The 25,549-nt window shown below is 47.5% G+C and overlaps 1 protein-coding gene across 3 annotated transcripts in view; it reads left to right on the top strand.

Moving 5' to 3' along the window:
- FHIP1B (FHF complex subunit HOOK interacting protein 1B) overlaps positions 1-25,549 on the top strand; it is a 486,169-nt gene that overhangs the window by 372,070 nt on the left and 88,550 nt on the right. For all 3 annotated transcript variants that reach the window (XM_085623510.1, XM_085623509.1, XM_085623511.1), the window contains exon 6: positions 22,014-22,181. In XM_085623510.1, the coding sequence (XP_085479636.1) occupies positions 22,014-22,181 (168 nt within the window). The remainder of the gene's footprint in view (positions 1-22,013; positions 22,182-25,549) is intronic.

The following is a 25,549-nucleotide window of genomic DNA, read 5'->3' as shown; positions in this document are numbered from 1 at the left end:
TTGGGTTCACTATTGCCTCGAGGACACTCAGCTTCACATGGGAAGATCCCACTATAATGGGCATAAAAAGGGGACTGAACAAGTAAAGAAAAAGCGGCGGCCATCTTGGAATGGTGTTTTTAACAAAAAAATGCATTGCCCAGACAAGAGATACCGCTAAAGAAGCAGCGTAGATTAAACATAAACTAGGCTTAAAGGGAAGGTATCCCTAAGGCATATGGGCATATTGAAGAAGGTCCAACTCACAGGACCCAACATCATTGAGAAGGCTGCGGCCTTCTCGGAACAGCCCTAACGTCCATCAAGGCGTCCACCAGACAGATAACAGACTTAAGCCACCAACGAATAGCTGAAAGCAGGAAGCAGTGAAGGTGACTCCAAGAACTAAGAAAAGAAAGAAATACAGACAAAAGTGATAGGGAAAATAAAAGAAGAAAGAAGGAAGAAATTGAGAAAAAGAGGATAGAGGAAAAGAGAAGAAAAAAAAAAAGTGAAATAAGCTTACAGCCATCAGGTTTCCATGCCTTCACCACATTCTACCCCCCCCAATCTATCCAAAAACGCAGCCAAGAAGCATAAACACAGGATACTGAAAACTCACCCATAGACACTGATATCAGACCCTTATTTCTGCACCAACAAAGGCATACTATCGAATGACCTCATCTTCCATACCAAAAAATGTGCACAGTGGAGGAACACCCTCTACTCCTTGCTTCGAGTCTCCAATACCAAACAAAAGCCTCATGCCCTCAAACTGGCGGTTATAGCCTCGGACTTCTGCAAGACGAATGCCACCATATCCGTATACTATAATGGTAATATCCTCATAGAAGCTTCTAATAGCAATCTAGCACTCATAGACAAGATCTTTCCTACTCTTAAAAGAGCAGCGAACAGCAAGAAAAATTCTCTCCCCGACACAACTCCTCCCGTTTATCCGGAAGACACACCACCTCTGCTACTTAATCCATTAACGACATCAAGGGACCATATATCTCGCCAAACCCCCAAGGACCCATACACGTCCCTCACAACTGACTCGACCACATCCGGGCCCCCGGGTCCAGCTCGGACAGTCATAAGCATACATAATGAGCACCACACCCCCAATGATCCCTACACGTCCCTCACAACTGACTCATCCACACCAGGGTCCACGGGTCCAACTCGGACAGTCATAAGCTTTGATACCGACCACCCTTATGCAGGCACACACCTGACTCACCGGCCGACCAATGGAGAATGCACCAACTGAAACTCCACCCCTGACATCCCAATCGCCAAACTAGCAGGTGAGCTATCTGACAAATCACCTCTTGATCCGACACTTACATTGATCCCCGGTCAACCCCTAACGCCTTCGATGCCTTACCCGCTCATCCAAATTCTACACTCAGCGACCATACCCCCTTCACATGCAGCAGCCCGTCTTATGTTAGCACCTCTTAAGGCCATCCCTCACGTCTTCTCTGACCCCCAACTACCCTCCTTACTCAATTAACCACTTCAAAAACTCATAATGATATCCCTACGCAACTTGACATCCAGATATCAATGCAACCAGGCCATATTGGAGGAACTACCACTGTAAGGGAACACACGCCCACACACTTACCTAAGTGTCCTAACCATGACTGGACCGCTCGACTCAACGAGTTAACCATAGGTCTAGCCTATCTCAAGGATGAAATGCAAAATCTATCTTCAATCACCAATGAACTCCTAAACTCTAATAAAGCCACTAGCGCCACTGTGAACCGAATTAGTCAGCAAACCAGCAGATACTTCACCACGAATCCACACCCAGACTATACAACAGGGATTAAAATACCCTCCCCCAACGACCCGGATTGTCCTATGAGGGCAATGGATGGACTATCTGACAATGACTTATGTTACCTTCTCATTTCATACACCAGGCATAATGACAGCAGCACGTCTCTAGATGGCACTATCCAATCCATCCGACCCAACCCCTACAGAGAACCCACTCACAACTACAGATCCATAATTAGGGAAAGCCTCACAAAGGTCAACATAATGCAATCTACCCTCACTCACTCGACCTGCAAATTAAAGTGTGCACTAATCAATTGCAGATCGGCTAACAAACATGCTACGGTCATTTATGATCTCATTCTCTCGAATGATCTGGACATCATCCTCCTCACCGAAACATTGCTAAAGAGTTCCTCTGCTCCCATCCTTGACCTACTGGTCCCCCTAGTTATGATATATTTCGCCTGGATAGAACTGAGAAACCCAGAGGGGGGTTAGCCTGCATCTATCGAAAAACACTCCCAGTTAATCAAGCAGACTCCATCTCCTTATCCTCCTGCAAATATCTCTGCACCAACATCTCTGATGCCATGGGCATCATCTGCAAACTTCACATAATATACCACCCCCCAGGTAACAATCTGAAGTTCATTGATGAACTAATGGAAGTCATTACAGCCAACGCCAACTCACAAGTGCCGCAGATCTTTCTGGGAAACTTCAATCCCCAGTGGAACAATACTGGCGATCATGATGTAAGCGGTCTCAAATCCTTTCTGTCAGACCAGGATCTGTCCCAATTCTGCGACAGCCCAACCCACAACAAGGGGGAGACATTAGACCTCATCATAGCCAAATCAAACACTATATCACTTGAATCCATCTCACCATGTGACTGGACTGATCACTACAGCATCATCTTCTCCATCAACAGTGAGGTAACTCCAAAACGAAGCCAACCTACAAAAACAAAACAACGGAAAAGGAATATCCAAAATATTACTCCCAACGCCTTGGTATCCCAATGCAATTCTGCCCTGATCCCCTCAACAGACATGGCTGACGTCCACGATCTCACAGACTTTTACAATGCCACTATGCTTGAAATCCTTAATACCACAGCGCCCCTCCAAGAAAAAAACGTCTCCACCAAAATCTCCAAACCATGGTTCAATGAGAATCTAAACTCGGACCGGCGCAAGTTAAGACTAGCTGAGCGAGCATGGAAATCAGCACCCTCCACTGATCACCTATTCCAACTTAGGGCACTGAGAAATACTTACAACAGAAAAATCTTAAAAGCTAAAGCAGACTTCTTCAAAACAAAGCTGAACCAAGCCATTAACCGCCCAAAAAAACTATTCGAAATCGTAAAACAACAATCGCGTAACTCTCCAAACGTGGTGGAGCTAAGCAACCTGGCTACCCCTAACTGCAACGAGCTTGCCAAATTTTTCCTAGAAAAGACTAGAACCATTGAAAATGACATTCAATCCAAGAAAGAACCCCAACAAACTATTGACCATGAGTCTATTCTTTACACACAGATCAAGGACCTTTTTAGCTTTCCGATCGAAGTTCCAAAAAACAATGCCAACTGGCACTCCTCACCCATCCCTGAACACGAAATCTATAGCACCCTGCTAGCGATCAACCCTGCCAATCATTTCTCCGATCTCCTACCCCCATCTGTATTCAAAATGATAAGACCTCTATTCTACCCCTATGGGCAAAAATTGTTAACGCCTCTCTGAGGCAAGGTTTTATGCCGGACTACCTTAAAATTGGGCAGGTCACACCTATACTAAAGAAAGCCAATTCCCTCTCCACAGACCTCAACAACTATCGCCCTATATACAGCATTCCCACTCTGGCGAAATTATTGGAAAAATGTGTACAAATTCAACTTTGCAAACACATTGAGAACTTTAAGCTCCCAGATAAACACCAATCCGGCTTCCGTCAAGGCCACAGTACCGAATCAGCAAGCACCCATATAATGGATGACACTTTAAAAATGTTAGATCATAATGAATCGTGCCTATTGATACTTCTTGACCTGTCTTCCGCTTTCGACATGGTTAAACACGACAATCTACTGTCCCTACTTGAACAAAGGATGGGCCTAACCGGTCAAGTGTTACAATGGTTCACCTCCTTCCTTGGCAACAGAACCCAAAGAATCAAGATAAAGCAATCATTCTCTCAACCATCCATGGTCACCCTAGGAGTTCCTCAGGGATCAGCACTATCACCAATCCTTTTTAATCTACTCATGGAACCCCTTGCTAATGCGCTGAATTCTGCAGACATTCTATATCACCTATACGCGGACGACACTCGACTATGTATGAAAATCTCCTCACCATATGACTTCATCTCCCTCCAACGCCATTCTTCATAATATCCAAAGTTGGCTCAATGGCAACCACCTCATGCTCAACACCAAGAAAACTGAATTCCTCCTCATCTCCCCTCCCAATCACACACCCAAGATAGACTTATGGCTGAAGCATCTAACTTCCTTTGATTGCGCCCCATACATCATTGACTCCTCAAAATCCCAGGGAGTCACACTGGGCAAACATTTAAATATGCAGGCACAAATCTACAATGCCACCAAGGGAGCCAATTATCAGTTGAGTATCCTAAGGAAACTTAAACCCTTCCTCCCACAGACTGATCTAAAAATGGCGGTTCAAGCTCTAGTACTACCAAGACTGAACTATGGAAGCATCACTCTATGCGGTCTTCCAAAATACAGGCTGCCACCGCTCAGGGCTTCGCTTAACGCTGCGGCCAGGCTGGTCTCTGGAATAAAAAGAAATAATCACATCATCCTGGCTCTGAACTGGCTACCCTACGAGTCGAGAATACAACTAAAGATCGCCTCCATGACACATAAAGCCCTACATAGCAACGCCCCCAGCTATTTAGCACAAAAGCTAGAGCGGTCGAGAGGTTGCAGACATTTGTGAAGCTCGAGCTCACTACTACTTAAACCTCAATTCTTCCACAAAAAGAGAACTGGGTGCAGTGCTTTTTCAGGTATCGCACCGAAGATTTGGAACAACCTTCCCCCAGACGTACGCAGAATCTCCTCCTTTACCGCCTTCAAAAAAGAAGCGAAAATGTTTCTAATGAACAAATTAACATCCTAAATCTTAAGCTCCATGATGACTATTTGCCACTGATTATATCCAAACACCAATGTCTACCTCGTTTGTATCACATGCGATTTCCGATTGTATGTATAATATGTGATAACAATGTACTGTAAAGCGCTCGGATACCCCTGTGAGTCATGTTCGCGCTATATAAAACTTTATAAATAAAAATAAAAGAGCAGAACTGGAATCCATAGAAGTGCAGAGCAGAGCCGGAAGGGCATTCCACTTCCTGGCGGCCAGATGAGAGAAGGAGCTACTGCCCCACATTTTTTGTCTGAATTGTGGAATTGTAATCAGCAAGGCATTCAATGGCCAAAAAGACCATGCTTTGTGATTAAAAAAGCTCTGTGAGCCAGGACCAGACCTTTGAACCCCAGGTTTTTAGGTCGAGCATTCGAGACCTCTTGTATATACTTTAGTATAAACTTATTATATACTTATATGTGTATGTACTTTGTGGGCTCTGGAGATCAGTCCTAGGACTTGTCTGCTTCTGCTTAGGGACTTTTTTCTTTCAACTGCCTCTATTTAACTGTCTTGATAAAAAACGACCAGTAGAGGTCAGTGAAATACCAGAATTGCTTTCTGCTGAGGGACTTTATTTTTTTAACTTTTCTGGCAACTGCCTCTATTTAACTTTCTTGATAGAAAACGATCAGCAGAGCTCAGTAAACTACCAGAATCACTTTAGCATTCTCTAGATTACAGTCCATAGAAATTGTCTTCCACGAGCACCCATAGACAATTTTTTTTCAAATCTTGTATGTTCAGTGATAGGACCACCAAAGGCCCTGATTTTATATTAAAAACAGAGCTTTTCACTATACTATTCACTGCTGAAAGGAAATATTTCTCTCCCTGAGTTCCCATACCTGGCGTGTCACTCAGTTTGGTGCTTGCTTTCCCTCCATGTTAAAGAACAGTAGATATTTCAGCACCCAGGCTAATGTGCTGCATAGCTAAATACATGTAAGGTCCCGAAGGCGAGACCGATTGCAATGCAAATGCTTGTTTTTATGGCGAACACCCATTACAACGATGAGAGAACATCGAGGGTGCATTACAACGCACATTTTACATCGCGACAACCTTGACAATGCATGCTTTTACATCGCGCATGCTGTTACATTGCATCGCGGTATTCCACAACGCATTTCAACGCGTGAACAGAGTTTTCCACAACGCAACGCATTGAACATTTATTAATTGATTAAAAATGCGTGGGTGCATCCACATCGCGACAACGCATTTGAACAGTGTTTTCAACATACATGTATGTAAAGGTGTGCCCCTTTTATAATGCTTTTTCGGGCTTAGTTTAAAGCCGCCTTCCCCGGAGTAGTGGGGCGTTCTTTCTGTCTCGCTGTGTGGCAGTGCTAGAAATGCACCCTGACCATAAACGGGTATTATGTGGACCTATGGATAGGAGGCAATGTCAAATAATTAGGAATAGATTGACGTCATGCGTTAATTTCCAGGTGTAAGCTATCATTCTGTATTCTTCTAGGCAGGAACTAACTCGGCCGTTAATCCTCCAGAGGTCATTTCAGATTGAGATATAAACATTGTGTTCAAAAGTGTTTTTGAAGTGAAATGTTATGCATGACGGCGGTATATAAATAGCCCTTTTCTATCCTGATGATATATTGATTTTAAAATCTAAGCGCACAAGCTCCTGTGCCACCCCCTCACATTACGAATATTGGCATCTTCCACAGAGCCCATGACACTGCCATAAATCAGGGATGTGTTTGACTGCGGGACAGATGCTCCAAACTCACAGGGACTCGATCACACACACAGACACACACACACACACACATATATTTTTATTTCTCTCTCTCTTGCTCCCTCTGGACACAAACAGGCCCTCACAAATACAAATAGATAAAAATCAGACGCACTCGGAGCCATTATCTCACAGGCAGTCCTGCACACTCGACTTGTATGTCAGAGTATCGAGGACAGAAATATCTTCCTGCCTCAGAAATATCGTGGCAAAAATACTGACTGCCAGAGTATTGTGAGGGTTAGTATATATTGTAAGTATGGATTCACTGTTTAAATGTTTTAGATAGTGCATAATTGCGTGTTTCAATGTTTTACAAAGACAGTGACGATTCAAGAAATAAACAAACAGCAACGCGACATTTCGTGTGAACATTGTTTTACAAATACAGTGACAAAAAACAGGTTAACAAGTAAATAAAGAATACATTAAGCGTTGTCATGGCGTGCGCTTTTACAGTGTATGTATGAATGAATGAATGAAAGGCAATTTATATCGCGCAAACTAAGCCCGAAGGCATCAAGGCGCCTACCAATATGATCAAGGCATATAGGCCAGTTTACGGATATGCCATAACAAAAAGCCAGGTCTTTAATGCTTTTCTGAACAGGGGGAGTGATGGTTGTGCTCTAATTTCCAAAGGGAGAGCATTCCAGAGCTTGGGCGCCAGATAGGAGAAAGCCCTTCCTCCCCATCTGGTTCTCCTGAAACGAGGTACCGATAACAAATTTTTATCTGAGGACCGAAGGTTTCTGGCGGGGACATGGGGAACTAGGAGATCCTTGATTCCTCTCGCTCCATGCCCTAGCATAGTCCCATAGGACAGACTAAGGATCTTAAAGGTGACCCTGGCCGAGATAGGAAGCCAGTGTAGGCTCTTCCTAACAGCAGTAGCAGAGGCAAGCCTAGGGGCGTCCGTGACAAATTTGGCAGACGCATTCTGCACAGTTTGCAGTCGCTGCAACAGACCCTTGTCTATACCCGTGTATAGAGCATTACAGTAGTCAAGACGTGAGGACACCAGGGCTAGAGCTACTTGTCTGCGTGCAGAGGGAGCAAGATAGTATTTTATTTTTCTTAAAATTTTGATAATGCCCCAGCAGGTCGACACTGTTCTATTTACTTGTAGGTTCATAGAGAGTGAGGGATCGATCAGGACCCCCAGGTTACGGGCTGAGTGAGTAGGAGAGGGACACAATCCCAAGGAGGGGGGCCACCACTTATCAGACCAAAGGTCACTCCCTCCACCAAAAACAAGAACCTCCGTTTTCTCTCCATTCAACTTAAGGGAGTTACAGATCATCCATTTAGAAACTGCCTCCATGCAGCTTCTAAAGCCGAGTGCAGAGGATTCGTCAGGGTGGGAGAGGGACACCATAATCTGGTTGTCATCTGCGTAGGAGACCACCTCCATCCCATAAGATCTTATTAATTTGGCAAGTGGGGCCACATAGATATTAAAAAGGGTAGGGCTAAGAGCCGACCCCTGAGGGACCCCACATTGCACAGGCCGGGATAGAGATAGGAATTCACCTAGTTTGACCCTCTGTTCTCTCTGGTCCAAAAAAGAAGCCAGAAGGCTCAGAGCCGATCCCTCAACCCCGAACTCCCTCAGGCGAGCTGTCAATGTCGCCGGGGATAGCGTGTCAAAAGCTGCTGTGAGGTCCAATAGGACCAGAAAGGTAGTATGGCCCTGATCCACCTCCATACGGATGTTGTTTAGCACCACAGTAAGAGCGGACTCAGTACTATGGGACCGGCGAAAACCATGTTGGGCTGGATCAAGAAGTCCGTGCCCATCTACAAAGGCCATCAGATGTTCGTTAAAATGTGTTTCCAGCATTTTAGCAGGTGCCGGAAGCAGCGAGATGGGACTGAAATTCTTCAAGGTTTCAGGATCAAGGGATGGCTTTTTTAGGAGGGGCTTAACTACCGCCCTCTTCCACACGTCCGGGTACACACCTTCACGTATAGCCCTATTCATAATCTCAATAAGAGGGGGCAATAAGACATCCCTACAATCCTTAAAGATTCTGAGCGGGCAAGGATCTAGGGGAGAGCCCGATTTTGTTTTGTTAGGCAGCCTATCCAGATTGGCCAAATTCAATGGAGAAAAACAGGACAGTCGGGCCTCAGCAGTCCGATGTTCTATTTCAGCCTCTGGAATGGGCGGAGTACACGGGGGGGACAAAGAAGCCCTTTGTGATTCCAAGGCGGAGTAAATGTCCGCAATCTTGGAATGAAAGAATTTGGCAATCCTGTCAGAGATCCTGGGAACTGACAATTGGATTGGGAATTTGCAAAGAACACAAGGAATCAACAGTCCGAAAGAGGTCTCTAGGGGATGTAAGAGAGGCAGTTATTTTAGAGAAGTATTCCTGCTTTTGTTTAATAACTTCAGCCTTCTATCTTTTGAGCACGAGTTTGTGTTTTTCCCTTTCCAATTGGTCCCAGCTCGCCCTCCACGCTCTTTCCTACAGTCCTGTCTAAGACTTCTCAGGGATTCAGAAAACCAGGGAGCCGAAGGACTCTTTCTGGCTGAATAGCGCAAGGTAATAGGGGCCAGAGTGTCAATTGCCCTGCTCAGAGAAGAGTCGAAATTAGAGGCCTCCCAATTAACGAGCGAGGTAATAGACTTCGCAATAGGTTACACGGCATTGGCGTTGAAACGCCGTGCATTGAGAAAACTACCGGTGTAACAGTGTTTGCAATGTGGAAGACACGTGGTAAAAGCACGCGTTGAAAACGTGTGCGATGTCCGAACATACATCCGTTTTTATAGGTAACCTGTGTAGTTCCTTTAGACCTGGTTGAATGTGGGCTCTCCTGGGAAGCCCTAATAAAAGCCTGGTGGCAGCATTCTGCACCAGCTGTTATCTCTTTAGGAGGTAGGCAGGCCGGCCAGCCCCAGTACAGACCGTTTTCTGCTGCGGGAGGGGGAGGAGGAGGAAGGGAAACTTTAAACAACATTTTAGCAGGCCAAGGCAGATGCCTTCTACCCCCGTAATCTGAGGGGCTAAGGAAGCCATGGTATCAACCTTTATCCCGAGGCACAGTGAGGAACCTGAAACTTTCCTACCTTATTTCCACACGCTAAGAATCCTGACAGAATTGTACCCTTCTGTGTGAAAAGGAGCCAGTGTGAGTTTACCCTCTCTGCAGCCAAGAAAGAGCCAGCACTCTTTTTCCCTCTTCTGAGGCCTGAAGAAACTGCAACTGTTGTACCCTCACTACAGATAAGACATCACCTTTGTTCTCTCTGTTTTGTAGACAGCGAGCAGCCTGCCAATGTGCTATCCTGTCTGCAGAGAGAAAAGCAACTTTGTTCTGTTGATTTTGTAGACCGTAAGGAGTGTCTTCAACAGTTCTACCTTCAATGCAGTCAGAAAGGAGACAGCAGTGTCCTGCGACCTTTACATAAATAAAGAAGCTGCCACTTTTCTACCCTCTCTGATTACATTAAAGAGCCTGTGCCCCTGGTGTACATTTTCGCCAGATAGAAATGTACCTGTTACTGTTCTTAAATATTTATTTATTAGCAGTTTTCTGTATTGTAGAATTGATCAAGATGTTGCTAAGGGTCTTGAAGCTCGGCCGGTTCACCGTGTAGCCTGGACAGTTTTATCCTAGCTGCCACCAAGAAAATAACTCTGTTCTGACCACTCTGTAAAAAGTAAGAAGCATTGATGTGGTGCATGTCCTTCCCCTCCTGTTTTGCACCAGGCTGGCAACCTGCCAACAACACCTCCACATAAGGCAGAAAGCATGCATCTTCAACACCTATTCTTTAGGAGACAGGATAGTCAGCCCTATGCAATAAATATGTGTTCGAGGCATATGACCTGCAGATAATACACTGTGCATAGGTCGCCATCTGGTGGTGGGCCCGGATGATTACACTTTGTTGTTGTCCTGGAAGAAGTCTTTGTAGTCACGAGATAGGTGACGACTCCCATGGACTATAGTGCACATGGGCATTGACTCCATCTTCAGATTGTTTTTTTCCGCCATCGGGCTCGGATGTGTTTGTCGTGCTCCCGGTCGGGTTCGTTACCGATCGACCTTTCGACGCGCAATCCATAACCCTATCGTCGGTATTGTTTTCGATCGCGATCCCTCTTCGACGCGCATCGTTCAAAACCCCCATCTATCGATTCCAGTTGTCCACGCGGGCCGTTTGGCCCATCTGCGCCATCAGGCCCTTGGCCGATGGAAAGGACACCTTTCAAAAAGTGCCCTCAGTGTGGACACAAATTCCCCCACACTGATCTGCACCAAGTCTGCAACCTCTGTTTGTCGCCACAACACGAGAGTCGACACTGCCAGGCCTGCACCTCCTTTAAGTCGAAGAAAACCATCAGGGATCGACAGGCTCGAAGGGCCATGGCTCAAGCTTCAGCGCCTCCAGTCGACAACATCGTCCCAGAGACTCCTGATCAACAGGACTTTGAAGACACCGAGGAACAGTTGGTCAACTACTCTCAAGCCAAAAACCCCGAAGATGGTCAACAGGCCGATGACGAAGCAGACTATGAAAACAGCATTCCACCTGGTCAACGGGTTGTAAGTACGGACATCGACCCTACTGACCCCTCTCACCCCTCCATGTCGGACAAGGCTATGGTAACACCTTCACCCTCGGGCCTAGGTGGACGCCATTCTAACACTTCTCACGCCCCGCCTTCTGGCCCGGCAAAGAAGACGAAACGAAAGCCTTCAGGTGACTCGGGCTTGAGTCAACCTTCCCTCCACTCCGACCAAGTCCCGGCTCCGAAACCCAAACCTCTTCTACCGAAGAAAGCTTCGGAACCTAGCCACCCGGAACCGAAAAGATCTTCAGAATCCAAGCAACCCATACCGAAGAAACAGTCGGAACCAAAGCTGCCGGAACCAAAAACCTTTCAGACCTGAAGCAACCGGAACCGAAAAAACAGCCGGATCCTAAACCACCGGAACCGTAGAAACATACGGAACCTAAACAACCGGTACCGAAAAGATCTTCGGAACCCAAAAAACAGGATCCCCAAAAACATTTCGATCCTAAACCTTCCGAACCGAAAAAAGATTCCGGTCCCCAACCAAACAAAGGTTCCGATCAAAAACAAAAGGAGTCGAAAACACCTACCAATGCTCCACCAGACAAACGCTCGGACCCGAAAAAGTCAGTTCCCAAAAAGGACACTGTGGATGAAGAACTTTTTAAGCCAGACCCATCCCAAAAGACTCTTCTACAAAACCCCAAAACAGGTCAAATAATACTGCAGCCTAAAAAGAGGAAATTGGACCCTCCAGTTCCTCAGAAGAAAAATGCACAGACTTCTCCCATAAGGGACATCTCACCACCTCCATTGGTGCCTGACCCTTACATTTCTCCTATAAACTCACCATTACCCCAAAACACTCCACCACCTTTGGATGACGATGACGATTTTGGGGACGGAGACAATGAAGAGCCATTCGAAGACCCTAGGGATCCTAATTCACCATCACATGACCCCTGGGAAGACTATGAAGCAGCAGGTGCACCTGATGTGCCTCAGGAGGACATTTATCCCTCTAGACCATCCCCTCCAGACGACACCATAGGATTTTCACAGCTACTTCACAGGGCTGTTCAGTTTCATGGGGTAGATATGCACACTGACCCCATAGATGACTTCCTCGTGGACACAATCACACCTTTGCAGAGGTCCACAATAACACTGCTAATGCTCAAGGTGGTCATCAAACATGCCTCAGAGGTCTTTAAAGACCCTGTCAGAGCCAAAGTTATCAATCCTAGGATTGAGAAAAAATATAAGCCTGCCCCTACTGACCCAGCTTATATTAAAGGCCAGCTCCCTTTAGACTCATTAGTGGTTTCTAACGCCCGAAAGAGAGCCAACTCGCAAACCTCAGGGGATGCCCCACCCCCTGATAAAGAGTCTAAGTTATTAGATGCCTCCGGTAAGCGGATGGCATCCCAAGCGGCTAATGTTTGGAGGATTGCCAATACACAGGCATTACTGACAAGGTATGGTAGGGCTCATTATGATGAGCTGGAGACCCTATTAGAACATCTCCCTGATAAGTATAAAACCAGGGCTAACGACCTAATTCAAGAAGGTAACATCATCACAAACACCTCCATTCGCTGTGCTCTGATATTGCAGACATAGCCTCTAGGGCAATAAATACTAATGTACTCTTACGCAGACATGCATGGCTGATTATCTCCGGATTTAAACCAGAGATACAAAACACTATTTTAAATCAGCCTTTGGATGAACAGCATTTGTTTGGCCCCAGTGTCGATACATCTTTAGAAAAGATGAAAAAAGACACTGATACCGCAAAGTCAATGGGAGCCTTGCAAACTCAGACTGCTAGAGGGTCCTTTCGTCCCTCCTCTTACAGATGCGCGGCCAAACATTTCCACACTGACAACGCCTCCTCTTCTTTCAAAACTATCACCCAGTCCTCACCCAGCAGAGGATATTCCAGAGGAGGCTATAGAGGCAACAATACCAAAGGTAGAGGTAGAGGCACCAACACTTGTACTGCCTCCACTTCCAAACAGTGACTTCCCTCCCCTCCCCCCAGACCATTCCACTCCAGTCGGGGGGAGACTATCACAGTTCCTACCTGTCTGGAACTCCATCACAACAGACAGGTGGGTAAAACAAATAATTAATTCAGGTTATTGCCTGGAGCTCAATCAATCAATCAATCAATCAAGAAATTTGTAGAGCGCGCTACTCACCCGGAGGGTCTCAAGGCGCTAGGGGGAGGGGGGATCACTACAGCTCGAATAGCCAGGTCTTGAGTTGCTTCCTGAAGGAGAGGTGGTCTTGGGTCAGGTGGAGGTGGATGGGGAGGGAGTTCCAAGTCTTGGCTGCCAGATAGGAGAAGGATCTTCCTCCCATGTTGGCTCTTCGAATGCGTGGAACGGCGGCGAGGGCGTGGCTGGTCGATCGTAGCTGGCGGGTGGGAGTGTAGAAGGTCAGGCGGTCGTTGAGGTACCTGGGGCCCAGGTCGTGGAGGGCCTTGTGTGCGTGGGTGAGTAGTCGGAACGTGATTCTCTTGCTGACGGGGAGCCAGTGCAGGTCCCTCAGGTGTCCGGCGATGTGGCTGTGTCGGGGGATGTCCAGGATGAGTCGTGCGGAGGCGTTCTGGATGCGTTGGAGTCTTTTCTGTAGTTTGGCTGTGGTTCCGGTGTAGAGGGTGTTTCCGTAGTCCAGTCGGCTGGTGACGAGTGCCTGGGTGACCGTCTTCCTGGTTTCGGTGGGGATCCATCGGAAGATCTTTCGGAGCATGCGTAGGATGTTGAAGCATGATGATGAGACGGCGTTGACTTGTCTTGTCATCGAGAGGGAGGAGTCCAGGATGAAACCCAGGTTGCGTGCGTGGTCCGTTGGTTTGGGTGCGCTGCCCAGGGCAGGGGGCCACCAGGAGTCGTCCCAGGCCGAGGGTGATGGTCCAAGGATGAGGACTTCTGTCTTGTCTGAGTTCAGTTTCAGGCGGCTGTTCATCATCCACTTGGCTACGTCTTTCATCCCTTCGTGTAGGTTGGTTCTGGCGGTGGCTGGGTCGTTGGTGAGGGAGAGGATCAGCTGGGTGTCGTCGGCGTAGGAGATGATGTTGTGTTGGCGTGCGATGGCTGCGAGTGGGCTCATGTAGACGTTGAAGAGGGTGGGGCTGAGTGATGATCCTTGTGGTACGCCGCAGATGACTTCGGTAGCCTCGGATCAGAATGGGGGGAGGCGGACTCTCTGGGTTCTTCCGGCGAGGAACGAAATGATCCACTCCAGTGCCTTCTCTTGGATTCCGATGTTGCTGAGGCGCTGTACTAGGGTGCGGTGGCAGACAGTATCGAACGCTGCGGAGAGGTCCAGGAGGATGAGGGCCGCTGTTTCCCCGTTGTCGAGCAGGGCTCGGATGTCGTCAGTGGCCGCGATGAGGGCGGTCTCGGTGCTGTGGTTGGCTCGGAAGCCGGACTGCGAGTTTCGAGGGATCCGTTCGTCTCGAGGAAGGCGGCAAGCTGTCTGTTGACGGTCTTCTCGATGACTTTGGCAGGAAACGGGAGGAGCGAGATGGGGCGGTAGTTCTTGAGGTCGGTGGGGTCTGCTGCTGGTTTCTTCAGGAGGGCGCTGAGTTCGGCATGCTTCCAGCTCTCTGGGAAGGTGGCGGTGTTGAAGGAGCAGTTGATGATGTCCCGGAGTTGGGGTGCGATGACTGAGTCGGCCTTGTTGAAGACGTGGTGGGGGCATGGGTCGATTGGTGATCCGGAGTGGATGGTGTTCATCATGTGGATGGTGTCTTCGGTGCTGACCGGGGTCCAGGCGCGGATGGTGGTGTTGGGGGGCGTCGGTTCGGTGGTTGGGTGCGTGATCTGTGCGCCGAAGCTGTTGTGTATGTCGGCGATCTTGCGGTGAAAGAACGAGGCGAGTGAGTCGCAGAGGTCTTGTGAGGGAGTGATGTCGTTGTTTCCGGCGCTGGGGTTGGAGAGCTCTTTGACGATGCTGAAGAGTTCCTTGCTGTTGTGTGCATTGTTGTCTAGTCGTTCTTTGAATGCTGTCCTCTTGGTGGTGTGGATCAGCTGGTGGTGTTTGCGGGAGGCGTGCTTGAAGGCGGTCATGTTGTCTGTGGTCGGGTTTTTTCGCCAGGCTTTCTCAAGGGTGCGGCAGTTCTTCTTGGAGTTCTTGAGGTCGTTGTTGAACCAGGAGGCTTTCTTGCTGTTGGGCCTGATGGGATGGTTTTTCAGAGGTGCGAGGTCGTCAGCGCAGTTGGTGATCCACTGTGTGAGGTTGTTGGCTGCTTGGTTGGGGTCCGTTGAGCTGGCGGGAGGGTTCTGGTTCAGTGATGTGGAGAGCTGGTCGGTGGTGATATTGTTCCAGCTCCTGCGGGGAACCTGTTGCGGGTGTTGGTGAGTCGTGGTTCTTCTGAAGCTGAAGTGGACGCAGCTGTGGTCTGTCCGGTAGAGTCCGGTGGAGTGGCTGAAGGAGATGTACTTGCTGGAGGAGAAGACTGGGTCAAGCGTGTGTCCGGCGTAGTAGGTGGGGGTGTTCACCAGTTGCTTGAGTCCGAGGTTGGAGAGTTTGTCCAGCAGGGTGGTGGTGTTGTTGTCGTTGTTGTTCTCCAGGTGGAAATTGAGGTCCCGTAGGAGGATGTAGTCAGCGGAGGGGAGGGCGTGTGGGCTGATGAATTCTGCGATCTCTTTGCTGAATTGTGCGCGGGGTCCTGGGGGTCTGTAGATGAGGGTGCCTCTGAGTGTGGTCTTGGGGTCGGTGTGTATCTGGAAGTGAAGATGTTCGGCGGCTGTCAGGGTGTCGTCGGAGTTGGTCGTGATGCGGATGGTGTTCTTGTGGACGATGGTGATGCCTCCTCCGGTCTGGTTGACGCGGTCCCTCCGGGTGATCTTGTAGCCGTCCGGGATGGCGATGTCGGGCGCTGAGGAGGCGTTCATCCAGGTTTCTGTAAGGAAGGCGACGTCTGGAGATGTGGTGTCTAGCAGGTTCCAGAGTTCCACGGCGTGTCTGTGGACGGAGCGGGTGTTGAGCAGGATGCACTTCAGATGGTTGCTTCCGGTTATTGGCTTGGCGGGTGCGGTACGGGTCCGGATGCAGGTGAACTTGCAGGATTGGCAGGTGAAGGGTCCGTGGGTGCGTCTTTGGGTGGCTCGGCAGCAACCTGGGGTCCGGCCGGTGTTGAGTGCGATGAGGGTGGCGGCGTCGTAGGTCCGGCGGGTGGGCTGGCATCTGCGGGGGCCAGGGGGTCTGGCGCTGGGCGCGGGCCGGACGCGCGAAGACGGGCTTGCCTTCGGCGCGGCCGCTACGCGCGGCCGCTGCGCGGCCTCCATATGAGTGTGAGAGGGAGAGAGGGGCAGCTGGGAGGCGGGAGCGGGGTGGCCAATGGGAGACAAGGGGGCGGGGCCGCAGGGAGGCAGCGGCGGGAACACGCAAGGGGACAGGGTCCGGGGTACAGAAAGAAAAAAAGGGCAGAATGGGTGAAAAGGGAACAAGTGCAGTGGCAAGTCGGGGGCACAAGGGGGGAAGCGGACACTGGGCACAGTGTCCTCCACACATACCACCCAGACAGCGTTCCATGTCACAAGAACATCTAACACTACTGAAACAGGTCAATGCTCTCCTACGAAAGCATGCAATAGAACCAGTTCCACTGCATCACCAAAATACAGGGGTTTACTCGCTCTATTGTCTCATACCAAAGGAGGACGGTTCTTTGAAGCCCATACTAGACCTCAGACCACTGAACCTCTACATTCAATCAGACCATTTCCATATGGTCACTCTGCAACAAGTCGTTCCTTTTTTAATTCAAGGCGATTTCCTTACCACTTTAGATCTCAAGGACGCGTACTTCCACATTCCCATTCACCAAGCTCACAGGAAGTATCTTCGGTTCGTGGTGGACGGTCCGCATTACCAGTTCAAAGTCCTCCCATTAGGAGTCACCACAGCCCCCCCATGTTTTTACAAAATGCCTCGCGGTAGTAGCGGCGCATTTAAGGAGGCAAAACATTCATGTTTTCCCCTATCTGGACGACTGGCTAATAAAAGCCAAGTCATACCACCAGTGCATAAAGCACACTTACCAAACTATTCAGCTCTTACACAAACTCTGGTTCACCATAAACAAGACAAAGTCACATCTCCAGCCGTCCCGTTGCCAACAGTACCTAGGTGCCACGATAGACACCTCCAAAGCACTTGCAACCCCCAATCCGGTCAGGATAAACAGCATGCAAGCTCTTATGCAAAGATTTCAACCACAACACTCATTACCAGCTCGAGTGTTCATGCAACTCATAGGAATGATGGCCTCTTGCATCTTCGTAGTACAACATGCAAGACTCCAGATGCGCCCCTTACAGGAATGCTTGGCACGCCAGTGGAACCAGGCCCAGGGTCAGCTAACAGATCTGGTGGTGGTAGACGGTCGAACACATCACTCTCTGCAGTGGTGAAACATCAAAAACCTTTCCAAAGGTCGACCGTTCCTGGACCCGCTTCCACAAGTAGTGCTAACCACAGACTCATCGCTCACCGGCTGTGGAGCCCATTTATCACACCATACAGTACAAGGCAAATGGACGCCTCAACAAAGGCTACTCCACATCGACCATCTGGAGTTATTAGCCATATTTCTGGCCCTAAAATCCTTCCAAAGTCACGTCTCAGGCAAGGCTGTCTTAGTCCGCACAGACAATATGACAGCCATGTACTATCTACAAAAACAGGGGGGGACGCACTTCTTACAGCTCTCACAACTAGCACAGAGCATATGGAGATGGGCCATTCCTCAAAACATTTTTCTACTAGCAGAACATCTACCAGGAGTTCACAATCAAATTGCGGATCTGTTGAGTCGTCAAAGGCAACAAATCCACGAGTGGGAACTGCATGAAGTTCTTCAGCCTTTCTTTCAAAGGTGGGGACATCCAGACATAGACCTGGTCGCCACACACTTGAACCAAAAATTGCCCAAGCTTCGCCGCCAGGTACACACACCCATTGTCCAAAGGCAATGCGATATGGATGAGTTGGTCAGGCATATTTGCATACGCTTTTCCGCCTCTCCCACTCATTCCATTAGTGGTACGTAAGATGCAACAGCACTCACTGACTCTCATCTTAATCGCACCAACTTGGGCAAGACAGCCGTGGTACAACACCCTGCTACAACTCTCAATGGTACCACATCAAAAACTACGCCTCTCTCCACACCTCTTAACACAGAACCATGGAGAGATCACTCATCCGGACCCCATGCAGCTGAACTTAGCCATTTGGCTCCTGAGGTCCTAGAAATTGGCTACCTAAACCTCCCGCCTGATTGCATAGACGTCATCAAAGAAGCTAGACGTTCCACTACTAGAGCCTGCTAGTCAGCCAAATGGAAGAGATTTGTTATGTACTGCAACAATATCAATCCACTAGATGTTTCCATCCAGCATATTATATGCTACTTACTACATCTTCAAAGATGTCATTTAGCATATACATCCATCAGGTTACATCTAGCTGCTATCGCAGCTTACCTTAAAAACAGACAACATCTGTCGCTTTTCAGAGTTCCTGCCATCAAAGCCTTCATGGAAGGTCTCAAAAGAATAATTCCTCCCAGGGTACCACCCTCACCAATGTGGAATTTAAACATTGTTCTCACTAGACTTATGGGCCCTCCATTCGAACCCCTACACAAATGTGAGCTGCAATTTCTTACATGGAAAGTTGCTTTTCTAGTGGCTATCGCATCACTCAGAAGAGTAAGTGAGCTCCATTCCACCCGTAAAATAGGGGCATCCATTGCATTTTTAGGAAACATTCCATTAGATGATATCTGCAAAGCAGCTACATGGTCTACACCGCACACATTCACAAAACATTATTGTGTAGATGTGCAGGCAAAACAACAAGCTAGTGTGGGCCAGGCTGTACTCAAAACACTATTTCGGACAACTGCAACAAATACTGGTGGTCGCCGCTAAGGGAGAGAACTGCTATACAGTCTATGCACAGTGTGTGATCTGCAGCTCATATGCCTCGAACGGAAAATGCTACTTACCAGTATGCATCTGTTCTTGGCATGTAGAGCTGCAGAGTCACACACGCCCCCCCACCTCCCCGGCTACCTTTATCTGTTCCAATATTATCTTACTTGGATACAACATACATGGACGTCTTTTTTCTGTTCTCACACAACTCCATCATTTCCCTTCATGGCAAAAAACAATCTGAAGATGGAGTCGATGCCCATGCGCACTGTAGTCCATGGGAAGAGTCCCCTATCTCGTGCCTACAAAGACTTCTTCCAGGACAACAACAAAGTGTAATCATCCGGGCTCACCACCAGATGGTGACCTATGCACAGTGTGTGACTCTGCAGCTCTACATGCCTAGAACAGATGCATACTGGTAAGTAGCATTTTCCTTACTTACTGATCAATGCCACCACCCATTCATATCTAGATGGCTGTCATTGCAGTGCTTTCCTGGCTTTCGGCTTGAAGCCTGTTTTTGGTATATGCGGTGTTCAAAAGGCAATATAGCATGCCGCTGTTGCGGCTTTTCTGCAGTGCATAAACCATATACTTGCTCCTATGTTGTGCATAAGGCTGATATATATGACTGTTAGAAGCTTTCAAAATAACATGGCAGCCTGCTGTGGTCTTATCACTCTGGATAATGTATTGCGCATGTTAAGTAAACTATATAAAGCATGTACCTTCTTCTGCCCTGTTAAAATCAGTTAGACTTTTACTCTACAAGGCAGAACATATCAGTTACAGCCTCACATAAGGCAAGATGCCTTCTATCGCCCTCTTTACTCTCTGTAACATGGTGTTACCAAAAGCATTGAATTCCACATTGATAGCAGAGCCAGTGCACGATAAGTTCAGGAAACTGCGCAAAATGTCTGCTTCTTCCAACAACATGAAATAATGTAGAAAATGGAGAGGGGTAAAGACAATAGCACACCTCTAGCCCAGGTACCCCAACACAAAGGAATATGAATGTGTGGATCATCTTTCCTCGGCCAGGCAGCACCCGGTCTGAGCCGAACATCCTGGGAGGCCATAGTCCAAGCCCATTGTACTTGCACTTGTGCCATCAAAACAGAGACCTGGTAAATTATTCTGAGATGCCGACAAAAGTAAGTTTTAAGTTCACACCTCAGATTTTGACCTCACTCTGCCTGCCCATTACATTCTGCTTCAACTAGATGACCACCAATGTCATGATAACCGTCCCTCGCCCCACAACATCACATTAACGCAATACGCCGCAAGAATAATAGATTCCCCGACTCCAGTGCATGTTAAACCTGATCTGGGGGCCCTTTTACCAGTGTTAATGACACCAACTATAACCAAGCTCCTTGAGGTGGTTGAAAGACAACATGAAATCACTATTCAAAATTCATGTAATAAATGCATGATTGGTCCAACCATTAAGAATGCCACAGTAACACCCTGCCTCGCTGGGTCCCACACAGAATAAGGTAAGGTGTCGTAGAACTCTCCCTTACGGTTGCAACAATCCTCAAGGGAGCTGCTCAGTGCTTGCGCTGTCTTCTCTGATTTGGTTGGGGTCCGTTCTTCCTCCTTTAAAGATATTTAGTTTCATCTACTATGAATATAATTTTGTTGTTGTTTATTGATCATCAGTGATCACCCTGTAATGAGGTTTAATTTTGCCCTCGTTTAAGAAATTGGAGTATTAGTTGAAGGAGGTAATGAACTGCTAAAGACACAAAGTAAACCTGAACTCAACACTTTGGTAGCTATGGCACAGCGCAGACAGGCTTAACTTAGAGACAATGTGTGAAGTATTTATGTATTACTAAAACAGTAATAAAGTTGGAATGCAAAAACTATAAACCCCAAAACACATTTTAATAATAGAGTAAAATTTAATAAACAAAATGACACAAAAATGGCAAAAATTCAACTAGGGGTACTGCGAGATATGAATATTTAATGTTTTAAGTAGAAATAGCACTAAGAAGCACAAAGTGGTTCCAGCAGGAAAAGACCTAGAAGCAATCAGTGGCGTAACACAGGCCCCCACACTAATCAGGCTTGCTGTCCTGGTCAAAGATTTCACTTTCTGATTTTAGTCCTTCAAGTATGGCCTGGGTCCACAATAGACTTTTTGGGATGAGGGAACTCCATTGCCGTTGCGACGGAGTTCTCTCGCTGCCAAGATCTATATCAGGCCTTTAATTCCATGAGCCAATTAGGAGTATACCAATTTTACCATGTTGAAAGTAGAAGTGAAGCACTTTACCTCGGGTTAGTTTGGGGTAAAGTGTTTGGTAGCCTGCAAAAATAAGATTCAGCAAAAATGCAAAAAACATCCAGGGTGACCCTGCATAAAGGGCTAATTTCCAGCATCTTCCATGAACTCCTTTCAAGAATGATTTATCTTCTTCCTGATCAGCAAAGAAAGAAAAGTTTCTAAGACGGGATTTGGGGTTTTCTGATTGGACTGCATAGACACTGCTGGGTCTGAGTCTGGTGGTGTCTGGTGGTGTTTTACAATGAAGTGTATCCAAAAGATGGAGATTCTAAGGCAGGATTTGTAAGTTTCTGATGCGACTCCATGGTCATTGCATGTTCCGAGTATGGTCATGTTTTACAAAGAGCAGCATCCCATGGGATCCTTGTGTACAAGGTATTTGCAGTGTTAGAAGTCAAAACAGAGAACATGTAAAAGGGTCCTCCATCTTGCCTCAGGGTCACTCACTGCTCTTTTACTTTCTTACAGACATCCATTGAGGAAATGATTGCCAGCACGGCCTACCTGGACTTGTTCCTTCGCAGCATCACTGAGATGGCTCTGGTGAAAACATTCCTGCGCTTCATCCTTCTACATCGACACGACAGCAGCACAATCCTGGATACCCTGGTCAGCCGAATCAGTAGTAACTCTCGGGTAAGAGGTTTTGGTCCAGCCTCATATCTGATTCTCAGTTGTTTACCTGTAGCTGTCTGGTGAGATGACAGCTGACATCGTTGGTTTGCTCATAGTAGAGTCAATGCACGGTTTTGGTGAATTTGTATTGTGTTGGTGTGGTCACTATGAGTTTTTTATTTTGCCAAGCAAAGTGCTGCCAGAAAGTGTTGTAATTAGATGTGTGTAGGAATGTGACATTTGTATAACAGATTTAGCCAAAAGGCAGCAGAGCAGAGGCTGCTAATGTCTGTAAGACTAAACTTTATTGGTATACCTTCAGTCTTCATAGAAAATATATTTGACGTCTGCAGTACAGCAGTCTGGTGTGTTGATGTATCTCCTATGTCTGTCTAGGGTGAAACGTGTTGCCATGTCTTACAGTAGGAGTGCAGACATGCAGTTATCTCTGTCGCTTGGATGGGATATGTTGCTGCATATTTAGGCCTTTTCACTGGTAAACACGTTTTATACAGGATAAATGTGTTGAAGTTTCTTTACTTCTTGTGCTTCTATATATGTATCTAAGCATGGAATATGATGGTAAATTTAGGCAGCATTTAATACTTTTCTCAAATGATTGCATCTACACATGGAATGTTCATAACAATTCCATTACTTAACATGTTTAAAAATGAATTGAAAATTGCTTGAGAATTTTACTGTGCTAGGTGGCACCGAATTCCTCTACTTAACAGAATTCTACTGTGAATATTGAACTCTTGAGAGCAGTAGCTGTTCTAAATAAAGGCCTACAGCCAATATGTTTAGATGTATGCTGCTAGAACCTGCAATACAGGAGAGGCAAACATTTACTTGAGCAAGATAATAAATTTACATTTAGTAGGTAATGAAAATACCACCTTGTGCTAAACTCTCAGTTGACTGGTTACCTTTCAGTGCTAAGTGCCACGTAACCAATAACAAGTTATAACTGATTATCTAAGAGACAATGTAAAGTCCTTGAACTGTGAATATTTTATAGAAATGTATTTTTATAGTCACATAAATGTCTTCATTGTCCCAGATATATTTCCCATTTGGCATGATTCTTCATACAACATAATGCTTGACAACTAGGATTCTTCATACAAAATAATTGATAACAGCCAACATGTGTTTCACAAATAATTGCTCCTTCAGGGCTGTTCAGAATACCATGTTATCAATTGTGACCACATTAACTGTTGAAAATACAATTATCAATCATTCTCATTGGATAAAAATACCATCTTTCAATTGAACTGACATCACTCTATAGTGTCCATCATATGGTTCCTTCGAAAATGTCTTAAACTTTCTGTCACAGGTAAAACAAGGTGCCTTACAGGAAATCCTATTCCTCCAAATCATTCAAAATATACAAGGACTCTCTCCTTCACCTATAAAGAGTTTGGCAAAGTATTTTGTGTAGTCCCTCAAGTCGTTACTCAACCTTTTCTTATCACCAGAATTTAAATAATCAATCTGATACAAACGTCTAGCCGCAGAGTCCTTACCTTTGAATTACAGTGTGTTAGACTGAATCCTCAATTTTTTTTGTGAGCAGTACCCCTGTGTGCTGGTAGGTGGCATCACTCGGCTCCGCGTGGCGTCTTCTGCTTTGGAAGTGACATGCATGATGCCTATATAGCCAACACCCTAGCGTGCTGACCTCAGTTCTTTTCTCTTCACGCCTGTCAGCGCAGATCCGGAGAGCTAACCCCAGTCACTTTTTGACTGACCCTTTTTCGACCTTTTGCTAATGTTGGCTTCAAGCCCTGCGGCTCCCGTCACTGCCAGATTTCGGTGCGGAACCCACATCTTGTTTGCCTCTGGTGCCCCAAGGGTGACCGTGACGCAGAGATCTGCCTCAACTGCTGCACCATGCTCCCCAATGCCTTGAGGGAGCGATCCTCAAGCTTCTTGTCGCTCGACTTGCAACGCCGTGACTGTCTCGATCCCAGTCGAGAGGTAGGTCACATGATCGGTCGTGTTGCCATTGATCTTCGTCGATGTCATCCAGGCATATGGGTAAGTCCCACAAAAAGAAAAAGAGCAAGAAGTCAAAAAGGTCTTCGATTCACCCTTTCTGTCAAAGTTATCCAATAAGACGAGGGAGCGTCGTCATTCGAGCCCTGGCAAAGCAGTTGGGAATGTGCCTGGGCCGATTCCACCCCGCCCTGAGTTTCCAGGAGCCAGAGTGACCCCCCACCCCCCAAACTCCACAAACTTTATGAGGCTATGCACCTCATATTTGGGCTGCCTGTCCCAACTGGTGCACCATTGGGCCCACCGGGGTTGGGAGGGGCCCCTACTTGTTTACACTCAGCGGGTTCGCCCTCTGGCACCAGTCGGGCCCTTGGATCCAGAGATGGACCAGCACCGCTGCTGGTTGTGCCATCTCCATCTTCCCCGATGCCAGTCCCGATGTCGACGCTCCCAGCACTGCCACCCCCATTCTCAACCCTGACTCCAACACAGAGCCAGAGGGGCGTCATCCGGTGCCGAATACAGCCATACCCTCCATACAAAGCCTGAGCCCTAGTCCTATGGGCTAAGACTTGGAGAGAATTGATAGGGGCCGCTAGACCCTGAAAAATACCAGCCCCAAGACCCCAACATGGACTGGTGTGAGGAATTGGCCAACACCAGTGGCTATGGAGAAGGGAGCCTCTCTTGCTATGGCAGTGAGAAGGGTGGCCAAAGTCCTGGACCTTAGCCTGCCCTCAGTGGCAGTTGAGATTAAAGTCTTGACAGAGGTGCTTCAGCCAGGACTTACTCCCTCAGAACCGCTTCTTCCATTTAATGATGCCCCTACGGATGTCCTGCTTGGGACCTATGAACAGAGCAGTTGCCCGACGCCATAGTCCTGCCCCAGGGGACCCCCAACTTCCACACCCAACACCACACCCCAGAGAACTTGGTGGTCCAAGCCTCCAGTTGCTGTGTGAATCCTAGTGCATATCCTACCACCCCACTGTAGGAAAGTGGGTTTCTGTTGCTGTAACCACCCCCCCCCCCCCACACAGTTTTTGCCAGACTACTGATGCACTTTTTCTTGGTGTGCCCTGGGTCCCTGCCAATCAGGTTCCCAGGGCCTATGTTCTTTCCCCAAAACTAACCCAATTGGCATCTCTGGCCACAGGTCAGCCCCTGGTAAATGGTACCACAGGTACCCAGAGCACTGTGACCAGGGAAGACCTCTAAGGGCTGCAGCACTTATTGTTCCACCCTTAGAGGCCCTGTACCCTGACACTCGCACACTGCCTTTGCAGGCTGCGTGTCTTGGTGCAGAACAAAGTGAAGAGTCGACATGGCACACATCCCTGTGTGCCATGCCTACAAACCACTGCCCTGGTATACATAGT

The sequence above is a fragment of the Triturus cristatus genome, chromosome 8 (genome assembly GCF_964204655.1).
Source record: "Triturus cristatus chromosome 8, aTriCri1.1, whole genome shotgun sequence".
NCBI classification, from domain to species: domain Eukaryota; kingdom Metazoa; phylum Chordata; class Amphibia; order Caudata; family Salamandridae; genus Triturus; species Triturus cristatus.
The sequence above is the reverse complement of the archived record's forward strand: the minus strand, read 5'-3'. Positions and strand labels throughout refer to the sequence as shown.